This window comes from Kogia breviceps, chromosome 13 (genome assembly GCF_026419965.1).
Source record: "Kogia breviceps isolate mKogBre1 chromosome 13, mKogBre1 haplotype 1, whole genome shotgun sequence".
NCBI classification, from domain to species: domain Eukaryota; kingdom Metazoa; phylum Chordata; class Mammalia; order Artiodactyla; family Physeteridae; genus Kogia; species Kogia breviceps.
This window is the reverse complement of record NC_081322.1, coordinates 81,737,212-81,765,077: the sequence shown is the minus strand read 5'-3', so window position 1 is coordinate 81,765,077 and position 27,866 is coordinate 81,737,212. Positions and strand designations below refer to the sequence as shown.

The window sequence follows — 27,866 nt, the reverse complement described above, 5'->3', positions numbered from 1 at the left end:
ACATTTGTGAAAGCAGATAGAAGTGGGCAGACACTCCATTGTGAAAAAGCACAATCACTTTGAAAAACCATATGTACAGTTACATACACGGCAATGTGAACATCGAACACTGGCCAAATGAATTGGACTCTTATTTTTTATTCCTGACACGTAAGGCTACAATCTTGACTTTTGTTGTAATTACTCTAACAGTTTGCTGTTGTTGTTCTTCGTTTCCCACTGGTCTTGGCACCGGGCCACACATACAGATACCGTGAAGCTGCTCCCTCAGACAGAACTCCAATGCAGCGAGATCACACACAGCTGAGTGCTGAAGTGCTCAAGGATTACGCTACTATGGTTATCGTAGTTTTCTGGACAAATAAGTATTAATCAGAACTTTCTTTTAGTTTCAGCCTTTACTGTTAAAAATTCCATGTAAACGTCGGCATTAGTACGATTTTCTGCCGTAAATGACTATCATTTCATCTCTCTTGGAGAACTGAAGGTTCTCGGACGTCTCTGTCATGATTCTTACTGTCACCCTTGAAAGCAGAGGTGTGCGGTGACAGGACGAGGCGGAGGCAGCTAAGTGCGGCCGGAAGCACAGCCGCTGCTCTCTGACTGCTGGATGGACTGGGTCCTCCGGAGGCTCCCAGGGTGCGTGCAGGTGGGGGACAGCAGGCCCAGAGCTACAGTCAGGAACTCCTTTCTATTTAAATGTAAGCTTACAAAATTTTATGTAACTTGCCCTTTTTTTCCCCACTTAAAAGCAAAAGGCAAACAGAAAAATATTCTCTACTTGTAGATTTGCATTAAATAATTTTATCACAGAATGTAGCCACATTCAGTGCATCCTTAAAACTGAAAACACTAGGATCATCTTCGACCTAAATGTCATTAAAATGTCTGCTCTCATCATATGCCATTAACCTCCAACTTTTTTTTTTCCCCCGTTGTATCAGCTCTCTCAACTAGACTCTCCCTCCCGGTTCCCCTTCAGTGGGGAGCTTTTATCCTGACGGGGCACTGATCTCTCCTCTGGCTGGTGAGAGAGACTTACTGGCCTTCCTACTTCCGACCTCCCCTTGGCTCCATCCTAAACACAGCTGGGGAGGTCATTTTCCCCTGAGCAGCACTTCCTGAATTCCAGGAGGCTTTTCCTGGCTACTCTAAACAAAGGCCACCCCCGCCTCACACAGCCTCCTCAGGCCAGGAGCCCTGCCAACCAGAGGACACTCCAGTTGTGCTGTTCAGTTCCTTTATTCACAGGCTGACTCTTGGTCTTCAAATTCCTTGAGCCACTGGAAAGTCTAGGGTATTACCAGGTAGCACACCGTGAAAACCTCTTAAGTTCCCAACAGATTGGTAAGAAAAAAAAAACTGCTTTATTAAAGATGTCTTTGTAGAGATTTCCAGTAAACATGTCAGATTAAATAATCATGTCTATCTCTACTCCCTCATAGAACTCCATTAAAATAAAAGTAAAGGAACTGTTTTAAGCTATAAACCCACAAGGACAAAGAAAACCAAAGATGAGATGATAGCAGATAAGAGACGTCAAAAATTTTTGGAAGGAGTAAAGCAGATAGACAAGTGATAATTAAAGTTTTAATTTGTTCTAGGTGAGAGGATAAGAAGCAAACTAATTAAAGCTCAGAACCCCAAAGACTCAGGAATCAGAGGGTGGCAGGGGGCTGGGTGAAATACGTTAGTAGTCATTCAGAGCCCCCCTTCCTAATCCTCACCCCAATCCTGTCAGAAGTCAAGAGGATTACCATCTGGAGGGGCTGGCAGTCGAGAGGGGCTGGAAAAGAGAGCATTAAATGGAAACACACACGCACACGCACACACACACACACACGTGCGCGCGCGCGCACATATGCACATACACGTACACACACATATTCAGCTTCCAGATGCCCTGACTTCCTCTCGGGATGAGTAACTGTGGGGAAGGGAGAACACAGATAATATGTGAGGGGTCTCAACCAAAATGGACTGATCCCCCCGCATCAACCAGGCCCAGCAGTGGACATGCCTGTCGGCGTACACAGAGCTTTCTATCAGTTCTTAGCTTTCTGTCCATGTGCAACAAACTGTTACAACAGACATTTCAAGAAAGTCTCCAACATGAGACAGTAAAGGGTGAGGACAGTAAGGACTCAAAGGAAGCAGAAGGAGAACACAGAGGAGCACACCTTCAGAAACAAAGACCCTAAAATGATCCTCAGCGAGATAGACTACCGCACCCATCAGAGAAAGAATGAGGCAGTGTTCTTTAAAAGGCGATTTAGACAAAAGCAAGTTCATGGAAAGTGAAACTATGAAAGCAGAAACAAAAAATTCACCAGAAGAGCTGGAAAACAAACTAAGACTATCTACCAGCAATTAGAATAAAAAAGACAAAGGGATGAAAAAGGGATAGAACAAAAGGTTTAAAAAATAAAGAATTAAATAATAAACAAACAAGTCCAGAATTTCTAACATCCGACTAATAATAGTTCCAGGTAGTAAGAGAGGGAAAAATCAAGATGAGGAAATTATCAAAGAAATGACAGCCCTCCCTTCCAAAAAATTCCCTGAATTGAGTTTCACACTGGATTGGCCCAGCAAAATGAACAGAAAAATACCACCTGCAAAGTTCATCAATATTTTAGAATGAGAGAAATAAAAAGCCTCTAAAGTCACCAGAGAGGAAAAAATAGGTGGCATTAAAAAAGATGAGGCACTGGATTTCTCAACAGAAGCTTAGAGAACAATTGAACAGTCACTTCCGAAGGAAAATTATTTCCAATCTAGAATTCTATACTCAACCAAACAACTAATCAAGTGTAATGGTAGAAATGACATCTTTCTGACATGCAGGGAAACTTTCCTCTCCTGCACCCTTCTTAAAGAGCTACTGGAGAATACACCTCACTGAAATGAGGGAATACATGAAGACATGGATTCAGAAAATTGAGTTTGAAGCCGAAGTAATTCTAAGAATGCTGCTTCAGGGAAGTTCTACGACACATCTGCAGCAAGACATGAGAGTGACGGAGCTCAGAATGCAGAAAGAGAGAAGAGGGACCCCAGCTCTGACTCTGAGGACCCAACCACTGCATTTGCCGAAAGCCACAGGAATCTGGAAACATGCAACAGGCTTCATTCCAGATCAAAATCTGCCGTGGTCAGTCTAAGTGGAAGAATTTAAGTCATGCATCCTAGCTGCAAGGGAGCCTATGAATTTGAGTTCTGAACTGTGGAGGCAGAGCTCTTAAATGTGGGCATTTCTCCAGACATAAAACAGCTATTCAACAGAGGGTGGGCATCCAAGAACATGAAAAACATTGAATAGAGCTGATTAATGGATGCGTTCCACCTTACTGAGAGGAGCTGTACAGTTCTATCAGAGGATGAAGATAAATTGGTGATATTTACATTTTTCAAAAGTAAAACAGTGAGGTAATCATCAACACCAAGATCACAAAAAGTTGTACATTAAAGAAATATATTCATGGCTCATGTCTCAACTAAAGACAGTTACTTTATACAGCCCTATTAATGTAAACACTGAATGTTGATTTAGCCTTAATGGGATGAGAAAGGGAAAAGGAACTGTAAGGCAGGACAGTGTAAATAGAGTTAACTTTTACAGAGTAGAATTAATAAAGTCTAAATTTGAAAAAAAAAAAAGCAACATAATCATGTCATTTAGAAATGGATTTAAGTACCAGAATAAATTATTATATGTTGAAAATGGATGCCTCCAGGAAATGGAACTCATGGGCAAGGAAAGATGGAGTAGGAATTGGTATTTTTCTCAAGAAGCCTTGTAATACTATTTTTTAAACTGCATACACATGCTGAGGAAACTCTTTTTTAACTTTTCAATTTACATGTCTCCTCCACTAGATTGTGAGCCTCTCAATGGCAAGTCCTTTATACTGAGTGAGGAGCATACCGCAGACCCTCTTTAATACTGGTCATCTGTAGCCAGATGTCCAACCAACATTAAATATCTGTGATATTTTTTAAGGTACGCTCTCTTTTTTAAATACAAAGAGGAAAGATCCCTCAGAATGAATATGGTAATTCATTAAGAGGAGACTGTTGGGGCTCAGCTGCATTGCCCAGCCAATCGGACTGACCCCGTGGTCCGTGCACCAGAACCGAGCTAAGCAAAGTGTAACAGTAATGGCAACAAGGGAAAACTTGTGAATACTGACACTGACACTGGTGTCCTTTTTCATCTAATCTTCATAATTAACTCGCTGGATACTGCAACCATATGTTATCTGTAGGAATGATTAAAGTGTGCATATTCAGCAAAGCAATCAAAACATAAGTTCAAATTCAGGTTTCCAAATGGCAGGTGAGCCACTAGTGACAAAGGATTTGTGACCTTCCTTACTCATATTAGAATTATAAGAATAAGGTAATCAACTTAAAACAAGGTAAGTCATCCCTTACATCTTTACCTTGAAAAGAAATCATTTGACTTAATTCGTGTGTGGCTCTGGATTTCCACGTAACTAATTTTTAATAACCATATAATGCCAGGCTTACATCTTGTCATTAATATTAAAAATAATGTAATGAATACTAATAAAAAGAAAAACAAGAAAAGATGCCCTAAAATATGTTATCAGGGGCAAGAGTAACAGATAAAACTGGCAAGAATCAGAAAAACTGATGAGAGGTGCAGTTTTTTACCATTCCTATTTATAAAAGCAGAGGTCAGGGCTTCCCTGGTGGCACAGTGGTTGAGAGTCGGCCTGCCGATTCAGGGGACGCGGGTTCGTGCCCCGGTCCGGGAGGATCCCACGTGCCGCGGAGCGGCTGGGCCCGTGAGCCGTGGCCGCTGGGCCTGCGCGTCCAGAGCCTGTGCTCCGCAACGGGAGAGGCCACGACAGTGAGAGGCCCGCGTACCGCAAACAAAAAATAAAAATAAAAAAAGCAGAGGTCAGAGACAACCATAAAAGTCAACTAGTAAACTCATTTAAGGGGCAAATGAACAATGTTCACATTTTTACTCAAAGCTTCGCTTCTTTCTATATTTCCATATCACAATAGCTAAAAAGCAGAAATGACCCAACGCCCATCAACAGGTGAACGCATAGGTACAATGTGGTATTATCCACATAATGGAATAATGTTCAAACCAAAACAGGAATGAAGCGCTGATATATGCTACCCCAGGGATGAACCCTGAAAGCAGCCAGACACAGAAGGTCCCGTATTATATGATTCCATTGATATGAAATATCCAGAATAGGTAAATCTATAGAGACAGAAAGCAGATTAGTGGTTGCCAGGGGGAGGGGACCTAGGGGGAGGAGGAACTAGGAAGAGAGTGCTTAATGGGTACAGGGGTCTCATCTGGTGGTGACAAAAAAATTTTGGAACTAGACAGAGGTGATAGTTACGCAGTACTGTGAATGTACTAAATGTCGCTGAATTGTACACTTTAAAGCGGTTAATTTTATGTTAGGTGAATTTCACCTCAATTAAAAAAAAAAAAACTCTACATGTGATAGACATGGTAACATTCGGTTTTCAACTTGGTAAAAGTCACAGAGGACTTTCCATGAAACTAATATGCAATGTCAAAATGAGGCTACCTTAATTATAATCCGTCTTATTATTTAAGAACTCAAAGGAATCCTAGTCTCAGTGATGAGAAGCGTTCCAGTTTTACCAGAATCATAAAATGTAGTGCTAGCACGGGCCCAGAGTTAAAGTGCCAAGAGCTGAAGTCCTTGCTCTGCCACTTGGTAAGCACGTAAGTCTGAACAATTTGATTAACCTCTCTCGCCTCACTTTCCTCATCTATAAACTGAGGATCCTAACACCTACCTCAGAAGGCCATCGTGAGAACCGAGTTAATCCACGTAAAGCAAGGAAGACAGTGCCTGACAGAGAATAAGCCCTAACAAACACTAGCTATTATTAATAATAATAATAATTTAAAATGGAGATAAATAGCGTGGCAAGAATTAAATGCGTGTACTGTAAAAGTAACTTCGTATAATCCCTGGCACCACGACTGTACTCTGTCATCTAGTGGCCGCCTCTCATAAGAGTACTGGGAAAACGGGCCCAGGAAGAAGACAAGGGCACTGGAGGGGGAGGAGGGGGCCGGTAATTCCTGTCCTTCCTGCAGAGTGAGAATGACTTACCTACCATACATCCTCAATGGGAATAAACCACACGGCAGTAATTTTTTAAGATTCAAGCTAAATCACCTTTCTCTACTCCTAGGTGTAGCCACGGCCTCCACTTCCGGAAACAAGCTACAGTGCAGTGCGGTGAAAAGGCTACAGCTCCAAATCTCTGTCCGCAATATACCCTTTCCAAAAGCTAAGCTTCTGCGAAGTGCTCTGGCCCCGTAAAGCGTGTCTACTCAGAATAGTGAGCTCAACTTACCAGTTCCACTGACAGAGAACTAAAATGTCACACTTCACGGTTTTCTCCATAAATAAACACTGACTTTCACACAACTCCAGTATGAGCGTGGATGTAAAATGTTCCCCCACCATTTCACAGCCCCCAAACTTCCACCACACACAGCAGAGCTCTGCCTCCACTGGGGAAGGAATTCTCTTCCCTCCGGCAGTAAATCCCTGCCGGAAAACCGTCTTTCTATAAACGGCCTCCTAACTATTTGGGGGTGGAGGGCAGGGGTGGTCCACAGCAAGCAACGTCAGACGGTCCGTGTTAGGACAAAGAGCTGAGCTCGCAGCACCCTGGCACCAAATCTGAGTCAGCTCTGAGCTAGAATCTTAGCTCCTCTCCCTCCTGAGAGCGCTGCAAACTCAGAGGAACATCACTGGCCAGGCAGTCACGGAAGAGCTGTCTCCAGCCCAGTCAATGGGGTTAGTCCCAGCCAGAAGGAATACAGGGCCCTGCACTGCACACACTGAAATAAGCAACAACAGAAAACCAGCTGCTGTAACCACGTCAGGCACCAGAAACTCCTCAGGGGTCTAAAAACAGGGTTAAAAGTACAGCTCAGAGACGTCAGCAGGCTTCCTACAGGTCAGCAAAGGCGCTGGGCACCGAGTTCAACTGGAATCTAAGGAGGCAACGGGGAAAGAGCCTGCCCGCAGCCGAGCACAGGTGCCAGACGCGCCGCTACCACACTCGGGCCTCTGCACGGGGGTCCCCGGATCTCACTGGCCAGAGGCTACAATTCTGCAAATTCTTTCCTTCGCTTGTTTGAAAATGTTTGTGAAGTGTCACGTACTGCTCCACATGATGGGCTACAGCGGGGCAAAACCGAGTGCCTGCTGCCCGGAGCTGCTGCCCGAACAGGAGCCAGCACACGCAGGCGGTGAGCGCAGCGGAGGAAGGAAGCGTGCCCGGCGGGAGGGGCGTGTGCTGCTGCTCGGGCAAGTCGGGACGGCGCCTCAAGTTAACATTCCTGAGAACAGAAAGCTAGAGGTAGTGAGAGAGCAAGACTCACGGAGACCGGGCCAAAGCCTCAGAGGCACAGGAGGGACAAACACGAAGGCACGGAGGAAGAAAGACGGTATTCTGAGGGGTGAGGGTTAGTGGTGGAGCCCCGGGGACCCTCAGTGAAGGGGGGACTCCCAGAGGCAAGGCCAGGGCCTGACGTGCGCCCTCGCAAGGGCCCGTTCTGGCGTCCACCGTGATAAGCCACGTGGGAGATGGGGGCTTGGCCACAGGGCGGTAGCTGTCAAGGTGGTGAGAAGTACTCAGTTTCGGGATCTACTGTGGAAAAAAGGGGCAAATGGGATTATTTAACAGACTGAAAGGCTGAGAAAGAGAGGATGACCGTGAGGTTTGGGCCCGAGCAAAGAAGAAGCACGAAGCTACCATCTACGGAGTGAGGAAAACTGTAGGAGGACACGGAGCCGGTGTTTTTTACACAGGAGAAACTTGGGAGCCGTCAAGTGTTCTCTACAAAGATTTAGCAACCAAAAGCGCCCCGCCCCGCCCCGCCCCCCCCGCCAGTTATGAATTCAGAACTCAGATTCATAGCCTCCCTTGCAGCTAGGATGCATTCAGGTGACTTCAATTCTTCCAGTTACACTGACCATAGCCGAGTCTGACTTGGAACCACAGACGCGTGTTGCTCGTTGCCCCATTTCTGCAGCTTTTAGCAGCACTGGTCAGAACTGGAATCCCCCCGGATCCCGCTGCTTCGGTGTTCACTCTGCACTTTATCACTCTTGTGACCTGCTGCATGTGTGTAGTAGAATGTCCTTTAACTGTCACTCTGGGACGTTCTCTACATGTGCTGTGATACACCTGACGTCGTGAACACAGGGCCAGTGACGTCATACGTCATCACTCCTTCTACCCTTTATTTTTTAAGCCAACGAGGAAGAAGGATGGGGGAGAACTCAGCCGCAGACAACGGCGGGCAAGGAAGAGAGCCCTCCCTCCAGCAGCCCAGTGCACTTGGAAGAGAATTCTGGTCTCTCCTCTTCTCTCCAACTCTCAGAATTTGGCCAACTACCGGGGAATAAGATCCTCTCATCTCTGAGGCCCTGACAAGTGGCAAGGGACATACAGGTAGGAAGTAGAGACGGAAAGTCGTATTTCTGTATGAAGCCCAATGCACTGAGGAGGCCCTCCAAAGATGTAAAACGCCTAGATACCTAGGCGTAGATACCTAGATATCTAGATAATCTAGATACCTAGATTACTGGGCTATCTCCAAATCTTATTGGAAATTTCAAGGTAACATAGTAATTAAAGGAAAGGGAAGTCTCCTTTCTGGCCGACTGTTTTAAGGAAATATTCTGAAGCCCACAGACCTACAATTATTCTGCCCCTTACCTCTTCCGCAGTTCTCTCTGGCAGCAATGATGGTGATGATATTGATTAAAAAGGAACTTTTTACTTTTAGTGTTGGGAAACCGTCCCTGCTTGGCTGTCTTTCCTGTGGAAACATCTCAAATTGGTGTTCCCTTCCCAGCAGACATCTCCCCAGCCCTCCTTGGGACCAGCTCCTACAACCATCCAGGTAGAACTAGATTTTTTCAGTCTCAGGACCATTAAGTAAAACTTAATTACCTCAGCAATGATAGACTTTTTTGCATTTTTATTCCAGTACTTGCTGGGTTTGTTTGTTTGTATTTGGGGGTTTGTTTTCTTTGCTATTGATACTCATCTTACTTTTTGTTTCTGAACGTTTGATGTTGTGTCTAGAAGAAAGGCAGTACCTTCGACTAACCCTGAAGAGCCAATTCCACTGGTCTGTTTGGTAGTTATTAAAAAAAAAAAAAAAAAAGTATACTCTTAATGATTTAATACCAATAAAGGGAGACCAGTTTGCTTACATCTTTGGAACAATCTGTTTTCTAGATTAAACACACTTTTTTGTAGGAAATGGGAAGCTGCGTAATGCCTGCTGCTGTAGACAGTTACTAACCTTGGGTTTCGGACTTTGTTAGTAGGCAAGGGATGTTCATGTTATACACACACACTAACCACACGTAAGTCTCAGCTCCAGAATTTCCAGGAACTTTCTAATACCTGGCTCCCTGTAGGGAGTTCCTCCTGAGGTCAGAGGAACCTGGACTGAGCTAGGTCCCCAGTGCCAGTGAGGCGGGCACACAGCCCCACTGAGAAAAGCAAGGCTGCTGCGGCTTCCTGCTTTCTCTCCCTGTAATCCCCTCTTCCCTTCATGCACCCACCCACCCCTTCTTTCTCTTCTCCCTCTCTACTAAAGTGTTTTTCTAATTCCATTCACAACTACAGTTTTAACTTCTATAGCTATTTTCAAAACTATCAGGGCATATGGTCTTAATAGTTTGTTGCATATAAAAATAATCAAATTGCCATAAACAACTTTTTACCAGAAAGAATTTAACTTTCTTCCACTAACATAAAAGAAGAGACTTCCTATACCCTTAGGAAAAAACCTGTTTTAAAATACAAAAACAAAGCCATCCAACTCTTCTTTGTGGAGGTGAAAGAGGAGTTGAAGTAACGGCACAGGACAAATCTTTTAAAACTTATTATTTCCATTAAGAATTCACTGTACACAGTTTATCCCAATGTTGTACAGTATATACTATTTTCAGAACTACTTAGAAAGTAATAATGTGTAAAATGTGTAAGTAATTACTGGCTCTCTTTGATCCTTTTTGTGACTCCAAGTAAAGTTAGTACCTCAAACTTAAGATTTTCTACATATTAAAAAAAATAAAATAACATTCTACATATCTAACACACACCAGGTATTCAGGAGAAAGAGGTTTTCTGAGAAAATTTTCACTTTAAAAATAATAAGTTAGGGGACTTCCCTGGTGGCCCAATGGCTAAGAATCCACCTGCCAATGCAGGGGACACACGTTCGAGCCCTGGGCCAGGAAGATCCCACATGCCGCAGATCAACTAAGCCCATGCACCACAACTACTGAGCCCACGTGCCACAACTACTGAGCCTGCACACCTAGAGCCTGTGCTCCACAACAAGAGAAGCCACCGCAATGAGAAGCCCGCACACCACCATGAAGAGCAGCCCCCGCTCGCCGCAACTAGAGAAAACCCGCGCTCAGCAACGAAGACCCAATGCAGCTAAAAATAAATAAATAAATTTATTGAAAAAAAAACGTTAGAAGATAATTTATTGTACTGATTACAACAATTTGCTAATATTTGAGCTAATCTCTTTCCCTTTTAGAAAGAATTTGGGTTAGTAGCTGTACTAATACAACCTGTCAAGCGTTAACCCTTAAATTTCACCAGACTGTACTTGAAATGACAAGACTCTAAACTCTAAAACTAAAATAAAAAGACATTAACTTACTATTATCTTAAAGGGAAAATCCAAGCGGGGAGATCTTACAGTCAAACTCATTTAGCAGATGAGGAGAGTGAGGTACAGATTTTTCCAGTACTGCACATAGATTAAGCATCAACCGACAAGGACTGAACTGTACGAACTCCTGGTTCTGGCCACATTTCTTCCCTTTAAGCAGTGGTGAGTTTCTGACTCACTGGAGGAGGGCTGGAGAGCCAGCACCCAGAGCGTACGGCTGCAGGTCAGGAAGCTGCTTCTGTGCCGACCTCTGACACCTGGCTGTTAACCCCAGCTGCACAGGAGGGTCATCTGTGGAGCTCAGAAAGAGGGAGGCTTTTACACTCGGATGGGAGGTATCAAAGCACTGTCAGAGAGTCTAACCTTCGGCAAAGTTTGAGAACCACTGGCCTAACCTACGCCACTTAGTTTAACTTTCAATTTATCTCCTGGTATTTTTGTTTTTACTGTTTGTTTTTCAGGGACCTGTGAAGGAATGTGGTTGGTTGATTTTACTGTTATCAACTGTTAGCTTTAACTGAACTGTTTAAATTTTAACATAAATATCACACTAAATGTTTCTTTGATGAAAGCAAATAAACCAAATTTATTTAAAATATATCCAAGTGATTATAATGCTATCTAAAACATATACTTGGGCTTCCCTGGTGGCGCAGTGGTTGAGAATCTGCCTGCCAATGCAGGGGACATGGGTTCGAGCCCTGGTCTGGGAAGATCCCACATACCGCGGAGCGACTAGGCCCGTGAGCCACAACTACTGAGCCTGCGCGTCTGGAGCCTGTGCTCCGCAACAAGAAAGGCCGCGACAGTGAGGCCTGCGCACAGCGATGAAGAGTGTCCCCTGCTCGCCGCAACTAGAGAAAGCCCTCACGCAGAAACGAAGACCCAACACAGCCAAAAATAAATAAATAAAAATAATTTTTTAAAAAAAATTTTAAAAATAAAATAAAACATATACTTGGAGTTTTACATTTCAAAAATTAAAATATAATAGAAAAGCTTAACAGATATTTTAGGTTGAATGTCTATAATATGTAAAATACATAGAACTCATATGTAAATGCCAAAATAGAATAAGCTACCAGCAAATAGGCACCGTACCCTGTATGTAACCTTTAGAATTTCTAGGTCAATGTAAATGTCCAGGTTAAATAATAATAATAATAATAAATACACACACACACACACACACACACACACAGACATCAGTATAAATTTCCTAATATAAAAGTAGCTTTCCAGGACTTCCCTGGTGGCGCAGTGGTTAAGAATCCGCCTGCCAATGTAGGGGACGCGGGTTCAAGCCCTGGTCTGGGAAGATCCCACGTGCCGTGGAGCAGCTAAGTCCCTGTGCCACAACTACTGAGCCTGCGCTCTAGAGCCCATGTGCCACAACTACTGAAGCCCGCATGCCTAGAGCCCATGCTCCGCAACAACAGAAGCCACTGCAATGAGAAGCCCGCGCACCACAACGAAGAGCAGCCCCCGCTCACCACAACTGGAGAAGGCCCGTACGCAGCAACGAAGACCCAACGCAGCCAAAAATAAAATAAATAAATAAAATTTTTAAAAAGTAGCTTTCCAAACTACAAGAGAAATCATTTCACGTTTTCTCATTCAACTTTCAAGTATAAAACCTGGTCTTACCTCATTTTTAAGAAAAAAGGCTAAAGATTCAAAACTTTATATTTAACCTAAAATGTGATCTCTTTTAACACACCTCTGTTAAGAATGTCACACTGAATGCTTCAAAATATGTTGAAATTCAACTACAATATAAGAAGCAAATAAAACCAGTTAAATAGTCCAGAAATTTAAAATTTAAAGCACAACTAAAAATTACCATATCTACAGATCTTTTCAAAAATATTTTCTTGGTACAAAACTCCATCTACAGGGAACTCTGGCATCAAAGACAGTAGCATCTGCTATCTATTTGGAAGCAGAAATGTGAGGTGTAAAGCTTATATACCTTCATATTCACTGATGAAGAACAAGTAAGGAAATCAAGACAAAATGTGTCCAACAAAAGGCCATTATTTATACAAATCGGCAACCCGCTAAAAAATACTCCAAACGTTTCAGGTATACAAGCAAAGCAGCTTGGCTCCAACTCTCTTAGAACAGAACATGCGTATATAAAAATGCTGTGAGGGCTTCCCTGGTGGCGCAGTGGTTGAGAGTCCGCCTGCCGATGCAGGGGACGCGGGTTCGTGCCCCGGTCCAGGAAGATCCCACGTGCCGCGGAGCGGCTGGGCCCGTGAGCCATGGCCGCTGAGCCTGCGCTCCGCAACGGGAGAGGCCACGGCAGTGAGAGGCCCGCGTACCGCAAAAAAAAAAAAAAAAAAAAATGCTGTGAATAACACAGCAAAAAAAAAGTCTCAAAGCATTCACTATTTTACTGGCCAAAAAGTTTACCTTCATCTTATTGATTTGTATGTTTATATGTATATATATCTATATACATGTAAAGTACATGTTTAATATATTATTTAGTACTGGTAGGTGTCTCTGAGTGAATATAAACTATAAAAAATTAAGACTCTGAAAGTAAAACAGACACTAGGCACCCATTCCTCTCCATTATGTTAAGCCTTCCTTTATTTCACTAAGTCCAGCCTTCCTTTCTCATCCTATCACACCCTATTATGCTCCTTAAATAGGAAGTCTCAGCTCTGTTTCAGAGAAAATTAAAATTAAGCCCTGATATTGAGTTCACACTTAGGATTCAGAGAGTAAGTCTAAACGAACATTTCATGTCAAAAACTCTTTTAATCAGTCCTTCTCGCTCCATTCTTCTTTACTTTTCAGAAACACTGTTAAAACTATATCGAAACATAATTTTAACTGTATTTTAAAAAGCAATTTTCTTTTCCAGAATAGACTAACAACATAAAGTAACACAGGTGGGAATCCTAGAATTCACTTGGCTCCTTAATAACCCCAAAGAAAACATTTATTTTAGCCAAACAATTGTAATGTTTGTCTCCTTTTAGAAACATCTGCTGCCAAAATAAATATGTGCATTGGAAGAAGTGTTTTGGCTGTTAAGATGGTACCAAATAAAATGCTTATGTTCTGAAATAAATAGTTTACTCGAAAAGCACACAGCAAAATAGACACATCCAAAGGGTGTAGAAGATAAAGGCACAAATTAAAACACCTATTCATTTTTAAAGTCTTTTTCAAAACAACCTCAGTGTTTAATTCTGTTGTTATTTAGATTGAAAGTGATAAGTTCAGATGGGTCACCTTAACAAAAAAAACAAGTTCTATTTAATTTTGCCATGATATCTTTCAAAGCAATAATTATATTCCATATTCTTGTTGTTGTAAAGGTCTTCGCAATACAGATGTTTTTAAAAACTAAAAAGTCGCGTTTTCCCATTGCAAAAGCACTCATGAACTTATACATCTCTCACTTTGCCCTTTTTCTCCTTTCCTGGTTTTATAATTCCAACAAGTATCAGGTTATACAAACATCTGCAACAGATATGGAGAGTTAAAATATCAGTCCAATAACCCTTGATAACTCGAGAAGAATCTCAGACCACATAATTGAAATCAGCTTGACACAAATAAATATAACTTCACTTCTGTAACCTATTTCTTCTCGGTGTTATTTCTTTTATATGACAAATCTTTTTTAAAGCAAGTCAGCATAGGCCTATGTATACATTTATGATCACAAAGGATAAGAAAAATGAAATAAAACATTTGCTCACCCACATCCCTGATCAAGCAAAGGATACACTGGTGTCTGAGTTTAAAAAAACAAAATCGAAAAAACTCAAAGTCAGATTCTAGTAACCTTAAAGATTATACATACTCTGTGTAGCTCCGTATTAGATGAAATCAACCAGTGTACTTCTGTTAACCATCCCCAGGTTTGAATTCCAGGAGCCTAGAGGCAGAACATTCTCCACAGAGGCACAGAAAATTCATTTCCCCTCTCAGCTCAATAAAAACCCAAGTAGACTAGTTTTTAGGACACCGTGCAAAACTAATCTGTTTACCATGTATTTGCCTGATGATGTGAGAGAATCAGCAAGTGAAAGACCACAAGTCTAGTTCCAGTTAATAAATACCAAAATGATGTACTATTATCACATCATGCTTCAAAGACCCAGTCATGAGTATATTTCAAAAATAAAATTATCACCATACAAATCAAGAATCCCCAGGTTAATACTAAAACCCAACACTCAGTGGCCAGTTCCCCCCTAACTCTCCGAGACAAAAAGTAAGCAGTGATACTATGCATGTTAAATTTCATATAAGCACTGTGGTTCTTTCTAATAGAATACTCATTTAAAATTCCTGTCACAGGAGTAGAACGCCAGCCAGGAATCAAACTGTGACCCCTGAGCCAAAGACAACTTAACACTCAGCTAGTAAGTGGGCAACTCAATATACAAACTTGAATTCCTACATTTTAATCCTTTGCAGGAATATATGAGCAATATTAAATGAACTGGATTCAGCTCATTAGAGGTTCACAAACCAAGCACAGAAAGCTTTGGAGGCCGTCCAAAGTAAAGTCACGCCTAGGTGGTGACGTCCACTCAATAAAAACTCAATGTCATCATTATCTTCCAATTTTTTCCCTGAAGAACATTAGCAGCCATGACCACAACAATGCTTAGCCAATTACATCATCACTAAGAGAAGACGGATAGGACTGGCAGCCAATCACTGTGCCCAGGACCTTGTTTGTGGACCAAATTTACAATTATCCAAAATTCGCAAATAAAGCAACTCACCGAAAATTCCTCACCAAAGGACACAGACTAAAGCTAACAAAATAAATGTGTTCTAACAACCTTTACCAAAACCCGCATTATTTTTTTTCCTTTCCAAAGCTATTAATTAGCCTACACCTAACTGATCACATGAACTTGGTACTATGCTGCGTGTCCCCTTTAAAATGTTACACACATTCAAAAATGCATTAGCAGTTTTTTTTAGCCTTTTACGTTTCAAAACAAAAAAGCAATACTTCAAGGTCGTATTATAACTAAATGAAAAAGTAAAAAAGCAATAAAGATTACTTAGAACGTCTGAATATGATTAACTCAATATGGAAGTTTGACAGCCAGGGAATTCAATTTCTTACCAGATATCTTATTTTTCTTTCATTATCAGAAAGATCTGTGCTTAATCAGAATTAGGCATTTTTTGGGGTTAGCAGTAAAATACCTAATCTAAAATCTTAATTAAAAATTTGCTAAAATACTTGGTGGGTAACCTTTATCAATTTGTCCCTTCAAATAAATCTGAGAGTTCCTGGATTTTGAAAGTATGTGAAATCCACCAGGATTAAACAAGACAAAAAAGCTAAGAAAACTAAGGTTATTCTCTGTAACTGTGTGTGTCCTCTACTTTTAGCCTTACATACGTGGGAAGAAAATAATGAAAAAAATATTCCTAGGTAATCATTCTTCACACATCTCCATTTGTTAGATTCTCACTTTGGGATTGCAAAATAAACCAACGTCTTAAACTTCGAAGAAGACTTTAACTCATTCAGAGAAAAAGGTAAAGGTTCATCCAGTAGCTTGCCATGAACAGCTCCTTTTGAAATGACTCTCAAATTTCCCTTCAGGAAAACATGGTGGAAAGGAAGGTGCAGGAACAGGGAGTGGTGGCGTCTACTTCCCTCCACTCGTCCTGCTATTTCTCACTGCCCTTCTGTCTCTACTCTCTTCCTGTGGCCAGAGTATCATACAGAACTGTCAGCCCCCAAAAGAAATCAGCTGTAGAGTAGCATCAGGACTTTATTCAGCTGGCTGCCTTCTTCTCCTCAACTAAGGGAAAATTAGCTTTAAAACCTAAAAATAAATAAAATAAAATAAAAGGGAAAGAGAGAGGGAAAAAAAAAAAAATCACAACTCTCATCTTACTTTTCCATCATTTACAAATTATGTCCCTCTCATAATTAGCAGCCTCAACTAAAGAATTTTACTCTTGGCAGCAAAGTACTACTGGAAGAAAGGAGTAATGTTGAATAAAATTAAATACAATTAAGTATGCAACTGACTGCTAAAATTCTGAGTGGCCAATCTTTAATAAACAAGGGGTGAGAACTTCTGACAATAACGAAGGCCATTTAAAGAACCAACAGCTGGGATTCAAAGGCTGAGCTGCTTCTTTCTTTCCTTACAACTGCCTTAACATAAAAATATCGCCAAAGGACAAACTAAGATAAAGAGGAAAGACAACTTTCAGTCTCTAAAAAGACAGGGCTCAAGTGCCATTTATCTGTGAACTTTTAGGACACAGCTATGGAGCATACAAAGTACGATATATCATTCTCCACATTCACTTTAGAGACAACAAAAGTCCTATCCAATCTTTTTTCCACAGTGATTTTTGGTCAAACATCGGGAAGAATTTCCTGAGAGGAAGTACTGTGAAACTCTGGAACGGGTTGCTTGGCAACACTGTGGAATAACCTATCTGGAGGCAGGAAAACAAGCAGGGCATCAGCCTGATGCACCACCAGGTTAAAGGCATGGTGTGGGAATTGACAAATCAGCCTTTCTGGTGCTCCTGGAAACTAAATACCCTAAAACAAGTCTGAATCTCCTCATGGCAACATTACAAGGATATACTCTCCAGTATCCAAGAGACTGTCGTCTTACTACTGCCAGAAGGTAGATGGTCATTTAAGGTAACTCCGACTATTTGATTCTAGAGAAAGAGGAGAAGAATATTTTTTTTTAAAGCAGAAAAACTCTTTTTTGTTTATGTAAAAACACAAAACCTGGGGCTTCCCTGGTGGCGCAGTGGTTAAGAGTCCGCCTGCCGATGCAGGGGACACGGGTTCGTGCCCCGGTCCGGGAGGATCCCACGTGCCGCGGAGCAGCTGGGCCCGTGAGCCGTGGCCGCTGAGCCTGAGCGTCCGGAGCCTGTGCTCCGCAACGGGAGAGGCCACAACACTGAGAGGCCCGCGTACCGCAAAAAAACAACAACAACAACAACAAAAAACCCACAAAACCCATCAAACCTAAGAAAACTGATACACATCAAATTCTCTTATAAGAAATACAGAAACCTTTTTTTAAAAGATACAGAAGAAATATGTCAAGAAATAAAAGCAAAATAACTTTTGGAGAGACTAAAAAAATTTTAAGCTGATGCCATCTTTATAAGAAAGACCTTTAAATAACTTAAAACTTCACCCTAAGACGTTCATTCACAGCTCAAAATCTGACACTGTCTGACATCAGAAATATTAGAAAGCCAAGTTCACTTTGGGGCTTAGATCTATATAATTTGCTGCAAAATGACGACACAGTCAATCTTTCCAATATAGCTGGTAATACAGGCTTTCTACCAACCAGGAATTCTGTCCATTTTGCTCTAAGAAGGTCACTTTTCTTTCTTTAAAAGAGAGGGGGGAGAATTGTACCTGTGATTATTTCAAAAAACTATGAAAAATTTTAAAAAGTAGAGAAAAATCAGTGAAATGCCCACAAAGTCTCAGTTTTGAGATTACTCTCAAAACTAATCTTTGGTAGACAGTAAAAGACAAAGACAAAACTAGGACCAATTGTGAGGGGAAGTGGAGTAAAAACTAGCACAAACCTGCTGCTGTGGGTACTGCATTCCTCCCATGGCCCCCGGGGTCCGACCCTGAATGCCGATTGGATACCGCTGTGGGCCTGGGGGGCCGTAGGAACCTGCCGGGTAAGGGCTGCTCTGCTGTGGCTGAGAATGAGGGTTACTGCCCATCCCGTACAGCTGAGGTCTCTTCATCACCATGGGATCCATTGGGCTGCCCTGTAAAGAAACAGAGAAGTAGGCTTATTAAGTCATTATTACAAAGGCAGAAAGTTTGCTATGCTAACAGATACATTAAAAACGCAACTATCCTTTCTTTTGAAAATATTAAGAACAATGACCTGACAAATAAAACCCAGAGAAACATTAAGAAAAAGACCTAGGTGGATACAAGACACTTAATTTTTTTACTTTTAGCAAGGCTTTAATAATTAAGAGGGATCTGGAGCAAACAATTTAAGGAAAGATTTTGCATTCATCTAAAATTCTACTATGCATACAGGAAACTGGCATGAGTTAACCTCACCCAGCTCCTTTTAGCTTACTAGTAACAAAGGCAAAAAGCACAGCGAGTGGTTAGGAACCCTCTCTGACTTCAAAGTATTCTTAGAACAATTACTTTATTTTAGACCTGAGTCTGCAAGTCCTGATCAAACATTAATGCATCTGAGTGCTCATTAGAAAGTGAAAGGATAGATTTTAGATAACACAGAATGTCTAGGGTAAAAATTTTCAAAGATCACTAGTGCACATGAATAAGCACCCAGAGTATGAGTCACAAGCCACCTTCTCTATGCAAGTAAGCATCTTACCAAACATAACCAGTTCAAAGCTAGACTTTGAGTTTTATTTTTGGCTTGGTGAGTCAGCCCATGGGCCTCAGGGCCAAGGCCATTCAGGAGAGCCGAACTGGAGCCTCAGTCTGTGCTTTCATGCCCTGGGTGCTTCAAAGGAGCAAAGCGGTGGTGGCGGAAGTCCCTCACCGCGGTGCTACAAAGGCCCACAGATCCCTCCTTCCTTCCTTCCAAAGCCATATACCGATGCCTACAGCATGCCAGACTCGATGTTCACACCGAGTACACGGGCACTCTCAGGAAGGCTTGAAGACCAGCAGGGCAAATGGAAGAAGCCAGATTCAAGGTGGCGAGGGCCAGGGCACAGAGCACCAGAGAGCGGAAGAAACTGCGTAAAGCACAGGCTCAAGGGAGCTGAGCTGCCTGGCACGTGAGAGGAGACACAGGCAGTTTAGACCCGGACGGGGCAAAGCTGCAGCTGGAGCAGGCAGAAGCCAAGTAGATGGGTGAGCCTTACATGCCACTGTAAAGGCTTCAGATTGCACCTTGGGGATAAACCAACCGGGTGCTTTCAACAGAGAACTATAGAGTCAGATCCGCCTTCCGGAAGGACCACTCTCTTGGCAGCTGCCTGGAGCCAGGGTGGGCTGCCACAGAGGCAGGTGAGCTGAGGTCCTGGGCTGGTAGCAGTGCTGGGCAAAAGCAAGCCCAGATTCAAGTAAGAGAATGGAAACACGGCACACCTTGTGAGTGATGGAAGACAGGTGTCACGGGTGGCTTAACAGATGATAAGACACCAGGTGAGACATCATGCAGCAGCAGAAGCAGATCAATCCTCCCCAGGGGGCGGGAGCCTTCACTGTTCTGCATGTTAAAACTGAGGTTCCTATAAGGGAATCCAGGCGAAAATATCCAGAAGGAAGAGCCACCATGAGTTTCCAGCTTGGGGAGTAAGGTCTGACCCAGAATCATAAATAGGAAAGTCAGCATACAGAGAATATATGCTCCTGGAGGGCAGCGATTTCTGTTTTACTCACTCACATTATATCTCCAGGACACAAGTCAAACAGTGCACCTGGCACACAGTAAATCCTCAGTAAATACTGGATGAATTAATCAATATGAAGCACATAAAACTCAAGGACTCTACCCAGGAAGAATATATGAAAAGAGAACCATGGGTAGAAGGAAGAAGGGAAAAGGAGGCCACAAAGAGGCCAAAAGAATGGTCAGAAAATGTAGTTAGAGGTTGTAGAGAGCACGGTGCTATGGAGAAGGGAGCAGGTGTAGCAACATGCCAACTGCAGCCCAGGAGTCCAACAGGTGAGGGCTAAAGCTCTGGCTACGCCTCATGACTGGGCGGTAACTGCTGAGCTGGGCGAGGGCTGTCTTGTTGCAGAGGTGAGGGCAGCTCCTGGAAGACCGGGAGCTGAGCATGAACAGGAGGTGAGGGGGCAGCCAGGAGTGTAGACCCCAAACCCAAGGTGGGAAAGCTGCAAGAACCCCCAGTCCCCCCTCCTCCTACACATCCCCCAAGGCCGCCCGCAGCCGCTGCCCTCCCTCCTTCTTAGGGGTAGCCTGGCGCTCATTTCAATGACTTGAGGAATCCACTCATCACACATTTACTAAGCATCTACCGCGTGCACTACGCAGGGCACTGGAAGCAAACAGTGGACAAGTGTCGGTGGCCGTCCTGGAGAGGTGGACGGGCTGAACGAAGATGACAGTGCAGCCCAGTCGACATCGGAAGGGACTGTGAGGAGAGAGCGTGCCAGGGGGTCTGAGTTTTAACAAAGCCGACCTACAGAGGTACCTGAGCTTAGTCCTGAGGGGTCTGTAGGGATTTGCCAGGAACGGATTTCACCTGAATGAAGATCTGTGTAGGCCAAACAGTTCTGCTCAAAATTCACAATCTCATGGAATTTTAACTGTGCTACTTTCACCAGTCAAGAAAAAAGTTTACTTACTATGTCAGAAATTGCCCAAACAATATACTAATGTTACACAAACTGTGCTGACTTCACAATTCAACATACAAACATACACGGTGACCTCATGTAAGGAAACTAAAATTGAAAACTAAGAATTAAGTTTTCTCAGAATGATTTAAATTAGAATTGATGCCTAAGAAAAGCAAAATGTAATGATTTTCCATACTTTCTTTCAAAAGATAAAATAAAACTTTCTATGAAAGTGTGAAAATCAAGGCTGAGCTGGTGATGCTAGAATCCGCAGTGAATGAACGGCCCACAGAGAGTAAATCAGATTTCAGGCTAAATTTCCAATATGGGGCCCGAGGCAGCCCTATCTTCACATTCAATCTGAATTAGCCAGGGCATAGGAAAGGTCTGCTTACTTGACTTTAAATAGTGCACGACCCAAACTGGCTTAATTAAAGCAGAAATTTAAAATGGGAAAATGATTGGAACGTCTGTATTTTAATACTATAGATAACAGTGCAGAAAATTCATCTTATCAGCGACTGAGACTGTTTTGTAATATCTTTCTCATCTCACTGCCATAAACTCTCACAGCCCTACTTAGAATGCAGTTAATTTGCACCCATGTCAAAATGCTAGCTTAACCCTGAGATTTCTGAAAATTGAAAGCAGGAAATACACAGATTATCTCTACCTCTCAAAATGCATCAAATGCCTTTCAGCGAGATTCAGATATGAAAACAAGATACTTACACAGTACAAATTATTTAATTTTAACCTTCTCTCCTTATGGCCTATTATTCAATATTCAACCACAATCCAAATTCATCCCACTGTGTACTCTTGCTATTTTTAACACTCGATATGTACCACTGCAGGATCTCAACCCCTGCTTTTTACTACTCTCTCCTTAAAGAAAACAAAACCCAGATCAAATCTAAGACTTCCAAAAAGCAATTCACTTCTCATAGTCACATCTAACCCGAAACAACGTTGCATTTTTATCATCCACCCTTCTATTGATTCTACAGTATCACCATTTTCAATTCTCACATATAATTTATGCTATATCAGAGACAACCACATTAAGAATAGTCCTCAAATATTTCTCTAAATATGTTATTCCAAGCACATTTTTCCTTTCTAGTTACCATTCCACAACTGCTGCAATTTGGACTTCAATTCCATAAAATAAGACAAGTGCTTTTAGAGTCACAATGCGTCCAGTCCATTTTCAAAGAGGTCTTAACATAACTACTCTATGTTTAGTTAACTCAGCTTCTAATGAATTTTATTACTTGATAAGACTTTCTTGTAACTCTTCCTTATTCAAATAAGTTTTTAGATATGTATGTATTTAGATATGTAGTTATGTATGTATGAGTTATAACTCTCTCCCTCCCCCTCTCCCTTCCCCTCTCCCCCCGCCCCCACACACCCTTTCCTGGATCTCCTTCTGGCAAGCTGCCACTGCTGCCTACATCCTCCAAAGTCTCAGGAGGTTTCCCATTCCTGGGACTACTAAATAAGAAGGAGTACAAAGTATATTTTTAAAATATATATTTGAATATAGATTCTAGACATATTAGGTAGCACAGTTAGGCTGTATTATAGGTTAAACAGGTTTTCAAAGGCTGGCCTGGAAATCCACCTACCCTTTAAAGATTATCCAAGTTACAGAACAAGTCCCTATACATTTTTAGCTTCCTTTAGATATACTTGATGCTTTTTATACTTAGATATTCCCTCATTATCACTCTTTCAGAGTATGCGTACACAAGTATTTATAATAAAGATATCTATGTAACTGTATTCACTCCTAAATATCAAGTTAAGGGGATATCTTATTAGTAGTTTCTTTATGAATATAATATTTCACAATTTTTTCAGCCAAATTCCTTAAACCACAAATTGAAGAAAGGCATTGAAAAACCCACAGAAAGAACTATCACATCTTCTTGATCTATAATCATATCTATATATCTGGATTAAACAAGAGCTCAAGGAAAGAAAAACTCTCCCCCTTTTGAATCGTTATTTGGGAAAATGTTCTGTCTTACCAGCAACTAAAGAAAACTTTTGAAGTAATATTCCATTACATATGAAATGACAAAAATAATAAAACCCAATGTGAGTAAATGAGTATTTGAACTAGTATGTATAAAGCAGTGGTAAACTCTTTCTGAAGGATAATATGACAAGAAGCTTTTTTTTTTTTTTTAATTTATTTTTTGGCTCTGTTGGGTCTTCATTGCTGCATGTGGGCTTTCTCTAGTTGTGGCGAGCAGGGGCTACTCTTCGTTGCGGTGCGCAGGTTTCTCATTGCGGTGGCTTCTCGTTGTGGAGCACGGGCTCTAGGCGCGTGGGCTTCAGCAGTTGTGGCACGCAGGCTCAGTAGTTGTGGCACATAGGCTCAGTAGCTGTGGCTCACAGGCTCTAGAGCACAGGCTCAGTAGTTGTGGCGCACGGGCTTAGTTGCTCCGTGGCATGTGGGATCTTCCCAGATTAGGGATTGAACCCGTGTGCCCTGCACTGGCAGGCGGATTCTTAACCACTGTGCCGCCAGGGAAGCCCATTATGACAAAAAGCTTTAAACAAAAGCTTCAAAAATTATTATCTTGTTCCAATTTATAATACCCTCTCGAATGGGGCAGGGGTGCTATTTATCCAAATTTGTCTGCAGCTACATGATTTCTAATACTGAAGGGAGAAAGCACGGTCTGTCCTGTGGGGAAAGCATGGACTCTGGACTCAGAGAGGGTCCACACCCTTATCCCAACACTTAATACCACTGTGTGACTCTGAACATTGGTGCTTATTTCTTAGTTTTCTCACTCACTAAATGTGAGAAAGAATACCTGCCTCACAATTATAATGAAAATTGAATTGGTGAGAACTAAAAGGATCTCAGAGCGACTAGTTGTTCAAAGAAGAAACCTGAAACAACCCAATTATTCAACGATTATAGAATATGAGAAGGAGCCATAATACATCAGCATAGTGGAATGGACAGGGACATGGAAAAGCACATATAGACCAATGTCAAATGTTTAAGAGTGATGTGCATGAATTACAGCTGTGTGAAAACTCAGCTGATAACGATCAGGGCCAGCCAGAGTGACCTGTAAGTAGCGGCTGTCATATCGGGAAGCAATCTATGTTGACTTTTCTGTGATGATGTCTAAATATAACTATAAAATGCCTGTTTTTCCCCAGGCATCCTGCAAGCACTACCACGGCTGGCTTGCTGGGGGACGGGGGTGGACAGGACACAGCTGTCCCACACTTGGCCTCCTCCATCCCCGCGCCTACACTCTCGCTTATGGCACACTCCTGCTCTTCTCTGTGCCCGTCTAAGCCCAAGCTCACTCAAGCCCGGGATCAAGGACCAGAGAGCATTCCCCTTCACCACACCCCAGTAACACTATCTGTGGGACCTGCTAGAATCTCTCCTATGCAGGCTGTAACCGACTTCTGGCTTGCCTTATATTGATATTTAACTCGTGTACCGTTTTTTTCATTTTTATGTGTTACTTCTTAACTCCCAAGGAGACTGAAATGGCAGTGTCCATGCTTTGCACTTTGTCATGTCTCCCGCAGCATACAGCACAAATGACTTAGGATAATCACAGTGCCTCATAACTGCCTGGGAATGAGGACTGGTCACATAAAGTGTTCTCGAAAATAAAAAGTAAAACTCACTAGCCAATTTCTGTACACACGTGCAGAAGATGCATGTAAAGTCAATGATAATATATAATGCAACAACAGTAGTCAAGTTCTTCTCCTAATGGCATTAAAATCAGTTTAAGTCAAAAACAGGCGCGGGGCGCTAAATATTCTCCCCTCACTTCATTCATATTCCCTTCAAGCCAGAAAATACCAAGATTCTCAGTTACCACTGTCACTACTACCACAGAATCCAATTACCGAAGATGACGTAATGGAGGCTTGGAGCTGCGGGGGCTGGCCCAGGGCTGCAGCGCTAGTGCAGGTCTCCTGACTCAGGTCCACATCTCCTTCTGCTGTGTCACGCCTCTGTGTACGATCATGAGAACCAGGTAGGAAAAAAATGCAACCCAGCATCTAAAACCACCTTTTTTTTTTTTTTAACTTCTGTTAATGGCAAAATAGTGCCTGTTTATTAACACTCGAACTAAAACACTGAAACTTCAACTTTGGTTATCAACACACTGTAGGTTCTCCTCTGGTCAGTCAGGAATATTTGCCACATTCTACAACGGTACAGGAAGGATCGAGAGCTGGAATTCTAAGACATCAGACAAGGCAGGAAAGGCTGTTTTGTTCTTGGCTCTAAGAACCAGCAAATTACTGATGCCCTCTAACTCTGATGCCCTTCACAACGTGACAGGAGGGGGGCACGGAGGAACCGAAATACGCACGTACTGACTTGCAAAGAGGACCATGGTCAATATTTTTGTTTTTCGTTTGGTTTCCTTAAGGCAAGTTACAGGGAACATACATATTTGTGGAGCCACAAAATGAAATCTGAAGGAAGGGGGCAAGGGGATGATAAAATTTTTTTTGTAAAGGCGGGATTATAGACGACTTTTATTTGAGCAGTTTTTATCTGAAATAAACATGTTTTGATTTACAGTTTTAAATAAAGAAGTTTGTTTTTCACGTATACATCATGAAACAAAACAGGAGTAGAAGGCACAATATTTTTTCCTAACCACATTTAAAATTTTATCCCTCATCTAAAAATCTAAAATATCACTGGATTTTTACTTTTCAGAATTATTAAAATTAGAAATAAAATGTTAATAGGTTGTTACCTATGTATATAAACTAACTTCCATAAAGTACCCATAAAAAGTAACAATCAGAAGCTGTGATTCTTAACTCTTAGGGACACTCTTTAAAAAAAAAAAAAAAAAAAAATTGCAGGATGTATATACATCTCAAATTTAGCATATAGCGTCAGAGGTTCATGTAATATCCTCTAGAAACCCATCCAAAGACCCTCCTGCATAATCATATAATGACCAACATCTACCACGCATTTCCAAAGCACTTTAATACATTATCATTTGATCACACAGTTTTGTTTTTTTTTTTTTTTTTTGCAGTACACGGGCCTCTCACTGTCATGGTCTCTCCCGTTGAGGAGCACAGGCTCCGGACGCGCAGGCTCAACAGCCATGGCTCACGGGCCCAGACACTCTGCAGCATGTGGGATCCTCCCGGACCGGGGCACGAACCTGTGTCCCCTGCATCGGCAGGCGGATTCTCAACCACTGCGTCACCAGGGAAGCCTGACCACACAATTCTTAAGGCACCCTGATAAAGGGTTTATCAATGAAACACAGAATCTGAGAATTGAAAAGAACCTCCCTCATTGGTCCATACATGATGTATGTATGAATCCTCTAAAAGTGTCTGCAACCATGAATGTTATGAATTTCTTCCTTCTATATAACAAAAACCTGTTCCTTGTAATTTACACCCATTGGTTTTGTTACTTTGATCCTTTCATAGAATATCTGAAGATCGCTATATCTATTTCCCTTTGCTGAGTGAAATATGCCAGTTCTTAGTCCTCTTAACACAAAACATATCACGGGGAGGACTTTGCTTCTTCTCCTACATTAGTACAAATCCTACATTAGCACAAATCTGGCCTCAGACCTGTATTATCTGACAGACCCATCATGCCCTTGATCCGCCCCATCAGCTGTGACGGAACCCCACCTCCCCCATCTCCTATGATCCAGTTGGTTAGCTGACTCAAGCGGCAGAAATGGTTATCTCTGCTTATTTTCATTTTGCTTGTTTCTGGTCACTATTCTGGCCTGACATCTAACATATTAACTGCATTTCCTATCTTGACGTCAACCAGCAATTAGATCAGCATGCCATTTCATTCATGCCTCCCTCCACGGCACTGATAACAACACTGAAGAGGTCAAGGGAGAGGACGGAGCCTTGGCTAACTACTAGTGCCATTCAGAAGGCCTGACATAAAGCCAGGCATCCGAGTTCTTGGAAGAAGGTCTTCGTTAGAAACCTTCGGAAAACCCTTTCCACGCCACTCATCCACAGCACTCTTCCGACTCACTCGTGACGCTCACGTTGCACGCCCGGGTCCGTATCTGCCTTTGGATGACCACCTCCTGCCCCTTCAAATTCCTCCATCTCTCCTAATATATAAAACAGACAGTCCAAAGTTTAGAAAAACACTTAGAATCTGAGACAAAAGGGTACAACAGAAAGGGAGGCGGCTTAGCCTCGGACAAACCTGGGTGGGAATCCTGCCTATACTACTTATTAGCTACGTAAAGTTAATACAGCTCACGTTTAATACAGCACAGCTGTGTTCACCTCTCGTGTTGCTGGGGGACTGATTAAATGAGGTGCCACAGGATTTACCACACAGTGGGAGGTTCCTAAATCTTTTTTCTTTTCCTCTCAACAAATTAGCAAATTGAAGTCAGAGCAAACAATCACTCAATAATTTAATCCACTTATTTTCTTGTCTCCCCAGCATACTGTTAATTAAAGGTGGAGGGGCTTCCCTGGTGGCGCAGTGGTTGAGAATCCGCCTGCCGATGCAGGGGTCACGGGTTCGTGCCCTGGTCCGGGAGGATCCCACATGCCACGGAGCAGCTAAGCCCGTGAGCCGTGGCCGCTGAGCCTGCGCGTCCGGAGCCTGCGCTCCGCAACGGGAGAGGCCACAGCAGTGAGAGGCCCGCATACCACAAAAAAATAAAATAAATAAATAAATAAATAAATAAAGGTGGAAATTTTGCCTTATTCATCTTTGCATACCTGGCACCC

The 27,866-nt window shown here is 42.3% G+C and overlaps 1 protein-coding gene across 12 annotated transcripts in view; it reads right to left on the bottom strand.

Annotated features, from left to right (window-relative positions):
• The window catches only part of ARID1B (AT-rich interaction domain 1B), a 411,191-nt gene that overhangs the window by 342,802 nt on the left and 40,523 nt on the right, over positions 1–27,866 (bottom strand). For all 12 annotated transcript variants that reach the window (XM_059035978.2, XM_059035981.2, XM_067011074.1 and 9 more), the window contains exon 2: positions 18,356–18,550. In XM_059035978.2, coding sequence (XP_058891961.1) covers positions 18,356–18,550 — 195 coding nt within the window. The remainder of the gene's footprint in view (positions 1–18,355; positions 18,551–27,866) is intronic.